The sequence below is a fragment of the Buteo buteo genome, chromosome Z (genome assembly GCF_964188355.1).
Source record: "Buteo buteo chromosome Z, bButBut1.hap1.1, whole genome shotgun sequence".
In the NCBI taxonomy this organism is placed as follows: domain Eukaryota; kingdom Metazoa; phylum Chordata; class Aves; order Accipitriformes; family Accipitridae; genus Buteo; species Buteo buteo.
In genome coordinates this window covers 45821900-45834588 of record NC_134204.1, presented here as the reverse complement: position 1 = coordinate 45834588, position 12689 = coordinate 45821900, and the positions used below count along the sequence as shown (strand labels likewise).

Here is a 12689-nt window from a genome sequence, read left to right as displayed (position 1 = left end):
GAGCTCGGTGGGCCCACGACACATTAGGACATCTAGGAAGGGATGCAACATACAAATGGGCTCATGATCAAGGGCAGGACTTGACCATTGATGCCATTGCACAGGTTATCCATGAATGTAAAGCATGCACCACAATCAATCAAGCCAAGCGGCTAAAGCCTTTTTGATATGGAGGACGGTGGCTGAAATATCAATATGGGGATTGATTATATCACACTACCATAAACCCACTATGGCAAGAACCTTGTTCTTACAGTGGTGGAAGTGACTACTGGATGGTTGGAAACATACACTGTGACCCATGCCACTGCCCAGAATACTATCTTGGGCCTTGAAAAGCAAGTTTTAGTGTGACATGGCATTCTTGAAAGAAGGGAATCAGACAACAGGATTCATTTCCGAAGCAACCTCATAAACACCTGGGCCAAGAAGCATGGCGTTGACTAGGTGTATCACATCCCCTATCATGCACCAGCCTCTGAGAAAGTTGAATGATACTGTGGCGGAAAGAGGCTTAACTGCAAGGTTCAAGAAAATTATTTCACTTCACTCACAGATTTAACTGCAAGGTTCAAGCAAACGACTTGAACTTCACTTACAGACTTAACTGCAAGGTTCAAGCAAATGATTTATTTGAACTTCACTTACAGACATTGCAGGTTTTACAGATACAATGGAGGAATGCAGTATTGCAATTTTAAAAGCAAGAGTAGTACACTATTACAAACACAAGTGGTTCGCAGCCAATCACAAGCACACACGTGTTTACAAACTTAAAGCATAAACAATACTCACTTACCCCTCCAGGTAAGGGCTCTCAATCCCAGGGAAGCTACCTTGACTGGTGTCCTGATCGAGGTGGGGAAGGGTCTTCTTCACAAGTCAGCTGTATAGCTGGAGAAGTGACTGCCTGATTTCCAACCTGATTCTTAGGGTTTTAATCCCCTGACTGGCAGAATGATGTGTATGACTATGCCTGCATGGATTATGATATATGCCTGAGTGGGTTGTGTATATCTGAGTGGATTATGATATATGCCTGAGTGGATTACGTATATATGATATATGCATGAGTGGGTTATATATATCTGAGTGGAGTTTCCCCTTATCTTTCTTTCTTTCACTGGTCTGTGACTGTTCGAGTACACAAGGCTGTCGTTTGCAACTGAAGCTAAAACCCTCCAGCTTTTCTTTACCTTGCTTCTTCAGGCAACTGAATAGTGGTTGGATTGAGACTCACAGCATACTATTTGTTAAGGGATTTCAAGGCTCAATTCAGGTTTTGGTTCTCTGAATGGCACAGCCATGGCCCTGTTTAGTTTAGGGCTTATCAGACAACCCAGGGCTAAGCTATCTACACAGCTCCCCATGAATCCTGTCTGCAGAGAAACAGGGCCTCAAGGCAATCCAAGGCTGGGTCGCCTTTGTAACCCTCCATGAGTCGCCTGTGTGCACTAGACATGGTGAAACTTGTTTGTGAACTATGAGCCGGACAATCCATAGAGACACAATGGACTGCTAAAAACTACGCTGAGACCAATGGGGGCTGGAACATTCGAGCACAGATACACATTTAGCAGAAGCCATTTGGCTAGTTAGCACTAGAGGATCTGCCAGCTGACTTGGCCCTGCCCAAGCAAAACCCCAGTGCACTGTGCAAGGAGATAAGATCCCTGTAGTACATGTAAGCAACTGGCTGAGAAAAACAGTCTGGGTCACTGCTTCTTCAGGAAAGGGTAAACCTATTTGTGGGATTGCTTTCGTTCAAGGACCTGGGTGCCATTGATGGGTAATGCAAAAGTATGTGGAAATCCAATGTGTACCTCAAGGTGATTTAATCCTGGGTGAAAATAATCCATGATTTGAATTGTATGATGGCAGTGTTACATGATGCTGTATGTCACCACTGCTATGGCTACCATATATCAAAGGTGTTATAGCAGGAACCTCTCGCTGCTAGTCAAAGTAGAGGCAAGAGGAGGAATTCGTTGCAATGTTAAAACTTATAGCCTAGTCCAAAGGGACCGGGGTGGAGAATGCAATGGATATGCCTTTAAATAGTTGTAAACCATGATTTGAGTTGCATGTTACAAGAAGTACTACAGCAGAAACCACCTGAACCAACAAAGGACAAACCTCACAGGAAGCAGTGCAAGCGCAGCAGTGACCCAACTTGAGCTGGTTTTAATGTCCAGTAACTCCATGCAACACACCACCTCTCCTGTCCTGAGTGAATACCGTAACAGATGAAGCCCAAAGTCATAGACCAAATGAACCCAGTGAACATTTTATGGATATTTATGGACATTTCACAGACATTTTATGGGGAAAGGAGTGGTTAATGAGGATGTATTGCGATAGGGTGGGACCTGAACATGATGTAAATGGTATGGAATAAGGGGTGGAGAATTTACTGGGTTTGGCTGGGATAGAGTTGAATTTCTTCACAGTAGCTTGTATGGGGCTACGTTTTGGATTTGCGCTGAAAACAGTGTTGCTAATAGAGGGATGTTTTAGTTACCACTGAGCAGGGCTTACACAGAGTCAAGGCCTTTCCTGCTTCTCACCCCATTCCACCAGCCAGTAGGCTGGAAGTGCACAAGAAGTTGGGAGGGGACAGGACACTGGGCTAAGTTCTTTTCAGATGTAAATGAGTCAGCTCCATTGTCTTCAGGAAAATCTCACTGTAAAATATCTGGCAAACAGGTTTTCTGACTTACCTGCAAGCGATGCAATCTTCCACTGAGGTAGACAAGCAGCAACATTTCCAATACTTCATAGTAGCCTTCCAAGCTGGACAGTGTCGCAACAGTGAGATGCTGAGGTGACAAAGACAGCAGGTATGGGGTGAGGCTCCAAGAGATGGCTGAGTCACAGTAAAAACAGGTGCTCCACCTCTGCTTCCCACCATTCCTATGCCTGGGCAATCCCATCCCTATTAGCACCAGTATGGCAGGTTTCTGATCCCCAATTGGCCCAGTTTATCTCACAAAACCACAGAAAACCTCAATCTTTTGTTTTTTTCTCGGTGGGCAAGCTTTCTGAAAGGAAAATGGTATCTGTTGCACAATACACAAAAAAACTATTTAAAAGATGTACCAAATACCTGTTTGAGCTAAGTAGATGTAGTTATGGAGAAACTGGAAATGTAATGACTTGCTTTAAGCTGGAGCAAAAAGTCTGTGGCAGACTCAAGATCAGCGCTCAAGAAATTGCAGAGATTACATCTCTGCAAAAATAAAGTATGATTCTGTGATGCCCAATACTGTGATTTGTCCTTTACGTTCAGTCTTATTATTTATATGTATCTGGCTCATCTTACTCCATTTAGTGAATTGTACTCTTTTAACATTTTTCAATTTCTCTCTCCTGGTTTCTTTTAGGCCAGGTAAATTTAACAAGATCTGCTAATTCTCTTTTCCATTTCAGTGTATTTCTATTCAGTATGCCAAGTTTACTTTTTCTCACAAAAGCTGACTAACTGTATCTTCATGCTACCTATTTAGAAAAAAATCTCAGCTAGTCAAAGTTTGGGTCTTCCGAGCATCATGTGTGTTTAGGACGTATGGCCCTTTTAGCTCACTTCCTCTCGTATTTGTCTGATCATAGAAAATGCTAGTATTTGAGTATACAATTATCCATCTAATTGAAATCTAAAACAGAATCCGTGAGTTTCATAAAAACAACAGGAGTTTTAACTTCATAAAAATGACAGGAACTTGAGACAGCCTTGCATGAGTGCACTAGAGGGGACCTTCCGTAAGACCAAACATTGTTTGACCCACCACAATTAGTATGACATGAAACATAGTGAGCCTGCAGCCACTCAAACAATTTTATGGAAGAAGAAGGCAAGACAGGGCTTAGGAACATTTCTGTGTTTGGCATTCCAGCCAGATCCGCTCACAGGAAGGTTTTGGTAAGTTAAGCTATCCTGCCATGCCAGGCCCTCTCCAGAGAGCATCTTGCCAGGAGACTTTTCTTAGCCTCCTGTGTTGATGCAAAGCACTAGGCTATAAAGCTATAATGTCTTGTCTTTGGAAGGTACCATAAGTAATTTTGGGAAGTCTCTACTATTGACCTCCCTTCAAAGTCTATGTATTTGTACACATTTTGCTAAGGAAGTCTGGATTGGAACGCGAGGGTGAATTCTTATGAGGACCGTCTCATGAGGCGAATTAAGAGCACCTCTTTTCCATAAATTTGGATGCAAAAGAGCACTAGGAAGAGACCCTCCTAAACTGGGCAGTGATTAGGTAGTGAAGAGGGCATGCAGAAAGAGGAGGGGTTGTCTGAAAAGCGGATTCGCTTCCCAGTGTGCAACCACCCAATAATCACACACTAGGGAGAGACATTATTTATTTCATATTTGCTCAAAGATGGGTGCTAGGTGGTAATTCCACAAAGCTAGGACACCACGCCAAAGAAAAACAATGTATTTATTCTGCTACAGGATTAGTAAAAACCCACCTAAATTCACATTCATTGGTTAGTAGTCACCATCTCATCTACCATTGGCTAGTTATATTTAAATTAGCCTCGCTTGCTATGTAGATTAGCATGCATGCTCCTTGCGGGGGTGGGGCAAGACCCTCCAGCCTGGAATTGAGTCGGTGGCCGCGATCTCCCCCTGCCACCTCTCCCTTTCCCCCAGTTCACGCTTCTTTGTCAATCATCCAGCCTTTGGCACCTTCTGGGGCAGGATGTTTCTTTCTATCAGTCACTTCCTACATTTCTTAGGTCCAATTATCCTTGACCTTTCTTTCTCTCTGATGGACCTCGAGTATTCTTGCCAAGTGGGCAAGGCACACGAAGCATCCTCAAAACCTCAAGGCCTAATTGTTCCAGGGTGTCCTTACTCTACGAATGCCAAGCGTGTGCCTTTCTGCCTCCAGCCTTACTTGTTAATTTGATATATACAAAATAGACCTTGCACAAAACAGTCAGACTGTTCTAAAACTCAGAGTTATTCTTCAACAGAGGCAGCTGTAAGAGGAAGGGGCTGATCAAGTGCAAGCAATATTCACAAAATAAACCGAACTCGGTGAGAAGGGTAATTTAGCGATAAAGGAAGTAGAACTTTTTTCTTCCACAGGAGACCAGGTGTACGTCCACTTCCCCACCCGCCCTGCGTCTTCCCACTTCCTGTGCTTCATGCTTCTCTTTCAGGAGCAATCCGCTCCGAACCGTAGCGACTTCGACTGGGGCGGCCGGTCGGATGAGACGCACGGACCCTGCGGGGTTGGGTTCGGTACCCAGCGGCGTGGCGACGTCTCCAGCTCTCCCGCGGACAAGCCAACGACGTTACCCTCAGGGACCATCCCGCGGTAGTCGCTCGCGTCCTGCTGGTTTGGCGATCGCTGACGCCAGCGCGGTCGGCTTACCGTTGCCTTTCCAGGGAGACGACCGCCGAGCGCGCGTAGGCCTCTCCCCTGGAGGCGGGCTCCTCGGAACACCCGCGGCCGCCTCCTCCCCGCCGCCGCCGGGAAGAGCCTCCCGCGCCCGCTCGCGGGCCTCGCGTCGGCGGGGCTGGCCGCGGCCTACCGCCCTCGCCACCGGCAGCCGGCACTCGGCGGGCGGGGCGCCGGGGGCGAAGGGAGGCCCGCGGCCCGCCGCTGGCGGCCCCTCCCGCCCGCCGCCGACGCGCCGACACAAATCCCGCCCTCGCGCCTTTCCCCGGTGCCGCGGCGGGAGGCGGGGCCGGGCTGCCGGAAGACCCGCGCGGATGGGCCGCGCGGAGAGACCGGTGGCTTTTCCGCCGCGGCACAATGGCGGGGCGGCCGTAGCAGGGCGGGCCGTCGGCGGCCGGTGAGTGCTCGTCTCTCGGCGGGTGGTGGCCGGGCGAGGTCTTCCCCGGCAGCGGGCGGCGTCCACCGGCGACCGCTCCGCACCACCCCGGGCCTGGGCCGCCGCCGGCCCCTCCGCCGTCCGGCTGAGGCGGCGGGGCAGGGGCGAGCGGGGCGGGACGGGGCGGGGGGGGCCGCCGCGCCACAAGTCCGCCGCCCCCGCCGCCTGGCTGGCCCCCCGCCTCCGCCAGGCCGTTCCCCGGCCCTTCGGTCGTTCGGGGAGCGGGGGGGGTGGGTTGTGGCCCGGTGGGAGGACTGGAAGGAGGGGTCTGGGAGCTGCCGCGTGGGAGCAAGGGAGCCCCGGCCCGCCCGGCGCGCTTCCTGCCTGGCGGTGACGGACGGAGGTCGGTACCGTCACACCGCCGCCTGGGTCCCGTTGGCAACTTGGCCAGGGCTGCCTGCTGTTTCTGGCCCCGCGGGGAACCGGGTCGTCCCCCCGGCCGCGCTTGCCGCTGACCATGCGGGGCAGCCTACCCAACCACCCCCCCCCCCGCCCCGCCAGGCCGGCACCTCGCGTCGCGGTTGGGAGCCAGAGGCGAGTGTAAACTTGGACTCTCCGCTCCCTTCCAGTGCGGGGAGTATGGCGTCATCCGGCCTGGCGGCCGGGCGTGGGCGTTGCTTCTGGGGATGACTCTAAAACAAGCTGGTTTTAGGTCGCTCTGAAATTCCGGTTTGACAGCAGTTTCTTTCCGAAAATAGGGAGCGAGTTCGCTTTTTGCGTTTGAAACTTTTCTTTAAGCTCTTAGCTGGAATACCTGCGTCTCCACAGTCATGCATAACTGGCTATGAATTCAGGTCTTCGGGACAGGAATCCCACTTGTTTTGTCACTCACGTAAGAGCAAAAAAACCCTCTTTTGCTCTAAGAGGGGGATAAACACTAAAGGCCTCAAGCCTATAGAAAGCAGACACTTGGGGCCTGCAGGACTTAAAAAAGCATTTAAGAAAATCAGGAACCCTACTCCCATATTAAAGGCAACAGAAGGGCCTTTCTACCCTTTTCCTGCTGTTTAAGTGCTTCTTGTAACTGCCCTACAGCCTTTCCTGCATCCATGTCTTTTGAAAGAGAAAACCTTTTTTATCTGGTTGTATGTGGCTATATTTAAATCGTACAATATTCAGTGTCGATGTGACTGCTGGTGCTTATGTGTCTTTAGCCAGTCTCTTCCAGGTAATTCCCCCTTTCACAGCCCACACGGGTTTATGCTAACATTGGACTTACAGCTCCCTGGAAGTCGCTTACAGTAAGAACATGGACATGACCAGGTGCGCAGCGGGGAAGAGCAAATCGGTAGCCCAGATGTTTTAGAGAATACTAAAATAATATGAAATATGAGTGCTTAATACCGAGTAACGTGAGACCTCAGAATGCCAGTATAGGTAAAATGTGCAGAGTGGACTGGGAGTGCAGCATTGTTTCTTAATCATTGTGTCATATTTGCCTGACGGATAGATTGCTACTGAACTTCTACATCTCTTTCTCCTCTGATCACAGTTTTCATTCCTAACACAGTGAACGGTGCCGACTGTGGGGAAAGGGGAATACTCAGATGATATAGAATGGCTTTGGGGCCATCCTTGTTCCTGCCTTCTACGTACTCTACATGCTACGAAGTTCCTTCAGTCATTCTTTCAAAGCTTTCCTGTACTGAGCTGAGACTCTGATGTAGACTCTTAAAAGTAGTCCTAAAGGCATCTAGACCTTAATGCTCAAAAAAACCATAGGCTGTCTCTGCAATTTGTGAACCACTCATAGGTGTTAGACATTTTAAGAGAAGAAACCTAGCTGAGTTTTGAACTGCCTTTTGTTTGGTTGGAGCAAATTTTGCTTTCCACCAAGACTTGCTTGCCTTGATGTTATTACAGAGCCAGGACTTTGACTGTTGAGGTTTTAATAACAAATAATAACCAGTGTTTATTGCTTGATTAATTTTAAAATACAACTTTAACTTTCTAATTTCTAGGTGGGAATCACTAAATTGAACAGCAATAACCATGGGAGATGCTGCAAAACCTTGCTTTGCCAAACAAAATAAGGAACAGGAAATTTTACATCAGGAAGAATTAAAAGGAAGTCCCTTACAGAAAGACTACCGAGTCATGGATGAATATGGAAATGGCCATAGCAATAAAATAGATACCAGCCTGCAAAAGAAAAGGGGAACACCAGGTCATTACAGAAGCAGTCCCAGACGAGGGCCACGTAGTGTTTTCAGTAGCCCAAATTCACTTAAAAACACAACTTACAGTCAAGGGTCAAAGTTAAATGATACCCAAAGAGACCAGATGAAGAAGTGGGTATCTGATGACCACCATGGTACTTCTGACAGCTGGAGAGAGTACAGATCTGTTGCGTGGATTCCTGTGCATAGCAGGGCAAGAAAGGACTCTTTTCATGAAGTTGAAGGTGCTGGAAACAGAAATGTAAGACGACAACTTCAGGAAGACTTAGAAGACGTGGCAGACATGCAGAAAGGAAACTCTGGTAATCAGCACGTTTGTTGCTTTTTACATAGCTATCCAGTAAAGTAGCCCTCTGTGTGTTTTGCTGACAAGTAAAATTTCAAGAATCACTGTTAAAGCAAAAAAATCATCTTTGTTCTGTCATATATTGCAAACTGTTGACTGTACTATACTGTAGCACCTTAAACAAATTGTTACAGCGAATGATACAGAACTTGTTTTATAAATTCTGTTGTCTTTAAGTTAGTGTAGAAGTGGTAGGAGTAAGTAGACTGTGACATCTGTGTAATGTCCCTGTTTGCAGTTTTCCAGGTACAATTTGATTGAATCTGTCAAGGCTAATAAGGGATGTTTCAGTTAAATTGATACAGGGTAGGATTTTGGAGCTACTGGTGAGGTCTGTAACAACATGTCTTAAAGAAGATTGAAAACAATGCCTTGTAGGTGTAGTGAGAACTTAATACTAGCAACAGTAATACAGCAATAACACAGAACTTGCTCTCCATGCATATTCAACTTCTCTATGGGCAGTTGGCACTAATAATGAGAGTACAAACCGTAAGTGTTGAAATCCAAGGAAGAACAGGCTAAGGGCGGGTAAAGTGATCAATATCGTAAGGTCTTCATTGAATGCAAGTACTAGAAGGAAGTGTAAGTAGATCAAAGCAGAAAGAGGAGGCTTTAAAGAAGAGAATATAATTAGATAAAATAAGAAAGACTGAGGCACAAATGAGGTGCTGCTAATATGGAACGACTGCCTGTTAACAAGAGATCTGTCTTCTTTTAAGACTGGGGGCCAAAGTCAATATTGATCTGCCCCCCTGCTGTGAAGGAAAGCTGTTGCTGGTTGGTACTGGGAAGTCAAGGAACTGAATGTCCTTTCCCTTGATATCAGCTGCCACTAAAAGGGTAAACTGTGAGCAGGTGCCCAGTGTCTCTCATTGTTAGAAGTAAATTGCACACTTAAACTCAACCTCAGATGAGGAGAGAGCAGAGTAGAATGCTTTTGCAAGTTTGTTCTCGAATTTGCTGGGTCTAATGAACTTTTTTCTGTGAAACTTCAGGAACTCACTGAAGTAGATTTTTGGAACCACCGGCAATCATACCTGAGAACTTATTCAGAAGTGAGCTACTGGCATATAGGAAAGGGCAAGCGTCTCTTAAAAGTGGAATTAAAAAAATGGTATGCAACTTTAATCTTGGGAATCTGTTCTGGAACAAATAATGTAATCTGCTATAAGTATGTGAAAGGTAACAGAGAGATGAGTAGCAGCAAACATGGATTTGTCAAGAAAAAAGTATGCCAAGTCCTCCTAATTTATTTCTTTAAAATAGTGATCAGTCCCCTGTGGACATGAAAGAAGCAGTAGGTAGATACTGCTAGTACTAGTGCTGTAGTACTTTAGACACTCTTATGTGACAGCTCTGTAAGTAAACTAGAGGAAAATTCTCTAGATGAAATTAATACAAGAGACTTGCAGAGCTAATTACATAACTATACTCAGAAAATACTTACCAAAGATTTTGTCAAAATGATAGGAAGCATTGAGCAAGCATCTGCAAGGATTCTGTTCTGTTCAATATTTATTACACTATTCTGATGATGAATGAAGACAGCATGCTTATTAACTATGTGCTTTTAAATTTGAATATTGTCATGGTTTAACCCCAGCCAGCAACTAAGCACCACACAGCTGCTCACTCATTCCCCCCCACTCAGTGAGATGGGGGAGAAAATCGAGAAAACTCATGGGTTGAGATAAGAATGGTTTAATAGAACAGAAAAGAAGCTAATAATGATAATAACACTAATAAAATGACAGCAGTAATAATAAAAGAATTGTAATATACAAATGATGCACAGTGCAATTGCTTGATGCCCAGTTAATCCCTGAGTGGTGATTCCATCTGCCCCCACTCCCCCCAGTTTATATACTAGATGTGATGTCACATGGTATGGAATACCCCATTGGCCAGTTTGGGTCTGGCTGTGTCCTGTGCCAACTTCTTGTTCCCCTCCAGCTTTCTTGCTGGCTGGGCATGAGAAGCTGAAAAAACCTTGACGTCAGTCTAAACACTACTTAGCAGCAACTGAAAACATCATACTAGGAAGACAATTAACTCTATCCCAGCTGAAACCAGGACAAATATGCTGTGGAGCTGGTAGGAACTGAATGCAGAAAAGCAGGAAGGTCAATTAAAATAATTGCACAATTGGAGAAACGTGCCACATATAGGATGAAATAGAAAAGACATGCAAATGCCATTGTTTCAGTAAGAATGTCAACTCTACAAATAAAGGAGAAAAAGTTACTATAAAGTAGTATTTTTTTCAGAGAAGGATCTGAAATCGTAGTGAATCAGAAGATGATATTGAGTAGTCAGTGTCATGGTGTTGTGAGGCATGAAAACAGACTCACAGCCTGAAGTACTCCTTTTTCTCTAAGTCTGGTAAACTCAGTTGCAGTGCTCTGTCCAGCCTTGGCACCCTATTTGAGTAAGTAAAATGGAAACAGTCCAAAGAAGAGCAAGAAGAGTGCCAGGGTACATAAAAATAGAAACTACACAAACTGTAAACCATCTCAAATCTTTCTGCGAAAGGATAGGGAGGCATGATAATAGTCTTTAGCTGTCTAGAAAGGTATTAAAAAGCTGATGTAGTAATCTGGCTCGCATCTTTCCAATAGATGGGACACAAAGCAATGGGCCTAAAATTGAGCAAGAAGGGTTCAGATGAGGAATAAAGGGGAAGTTTCTAATGGTAAAGCTGGGGAAGTACTGGAGAGATTGTCTGCGCAGCTCATGGAGTATGTACCTGAAGGCCTTTAAAAACAGGTTAGGTGAGCATTGCTCAGGATTGACAAAGTTCACCTCTTGAGGTCCCTTCAGAAGCTTTAATTCTATGTCAAGAAGCAAACAATTACTAAAAGTGTTTCTTTTAGCATTTCCTTTTACTTGAAATCCTTTATGTAGTTGTCCCTTTCCTCTATCTTTATCCCTTTTTACTGTAGCTTATAAGGAAGGAGTTTACCAAATCTCTCGGGCACTGATTTTTCTGTGGAAGCTTTCATTTTATCTTGCCTTTAGTACTTTATTTAGTCTTTAACCTATAATTAGATTATCACTACTGTAACTACCAAATATTAGAAGTATTCATTTACTTTGTAATTTTTTTTTAAGTTACTTAGCGGTTACAGAAATAATTGGTAAGTAGGTAGTTGTCACATGCTTTCCTGCAAAGACATTACTTTAATACCCATTTTTCTCCAGGTTCTGTCTACACTGATCAGTAAAAATGTAGTCAAACAACTGTGGCAGGTCTTAGGAGTTTGAGCAGGAGAGTCAGTATGGGAAATGGAAGGGATGTGTAAAGTTCAGAGACTCAGACTTTTGTTTCTGCTCCTTGGAGCTTCCTTTGGAGTACTGTCCCAGCAATATATTAAGTCTAAGTTCTGTTTGTTCCAGCATAAACTTGTGCTGCTGCTGAGAGAAATATTACCATTCTTGTCCTGGTCCTGTTTACAACACTAGCACATGCGTGCTGCTTGGTGAACTGAATCAAACAACTGGTTGAAAAGACAGTCAGGTTGTTTCCCTTTTGCCAATTACTAGAGACAAAAATTGTGATCACAGGAAAGAAACTCTGTAAGTGTATTTGGTAGAGCATTTGTGTTTTATCTTTTTTTTAATTATTACAAATGAGAACATGCTGTGATAAGGGTTTTGGAGTCTAAGGAAGTTGCATAAACTTTCTCGGAAGCAGGGAACTTTACAAATCCCATGCATCTGGACATCCTATATAGCTGTTCAAGTGAAAGGTAAGATGTGATCTAAAGTCATGTGTGAAAATCTGGCCTGTGTATATTCATTCCTGAGATTATTTTTACAGATATTCTTTGGACCAGTAGCAATTCCTGATTCAAAATGATGACAAAGTTTGCTCAAAAGTAGAAGTGGTATTTACATTAATTTGTTCCAGAACTTTTGCTGTAAAGATAACAAGCTTTCTAAGCACGTTTATTCTGCCAGTTTTATAGCTTTATTAAGCAATGTGTGCAAATACTTAGCAAGTTCATTATTTATTGACTTACGTAGCCAATAGGGGTTATTTTCTTTCCACTTGTCTATTTAATAATGTGCAGGCAATATTGATCCATATGCTGGTTTAATTGAAAGGCGAGTGACATTAACAGGCTGTTATTACTGGTGATAATAAATTATAGTATGTTAGCTAAGCCATGGCAGTGCTATATCATGGTGCTGTTAGCTCTTCCAAATCATTCAGATTGGCCTACACTCACTAATTCTGTGACATTTGTAGTGGTCTATGGGTCAGTTCACTTTCTAGCTTGTTCGTCTACCTAAACCTGACCAGGCACCCT

The 12689-nt window shown here is 44.8% G+C and overlaps 1 protein-coding gene across 2 annotated transcripts in view; it reads left to right on the top strand.

Annotated features, from left to right (window-relative positions):
- The first annotated feature begins 5245 nt into the window (after positions 1-5245).
- Positions 5246-12689, top strand: part of TUT7 (terminal uridylyl transferase 7) — a 34206-nt gene continuing 26762 nt past the window's right edge. Inside the window, exons 1-2 of one of the 2 annotated variants that reach the window (XM_075020884.1) lie at positions 5246-5808; positions 7809-8329. In XM_075020884.1, coding sequence (XP_074876985.1) covers positions 7840-8329 — 490 coding nt within the window. In that variant the 5' untranslated portion in view covers positions 5246-5808; positions 7809-7839. Of the gene's footprint in view, positions 5809-7808; positions 8330-9371; positions 9491-12689 lie in introns of those variants that run through there. The other variant, XM_075020885.1, reaches the window with a different exon arrangement.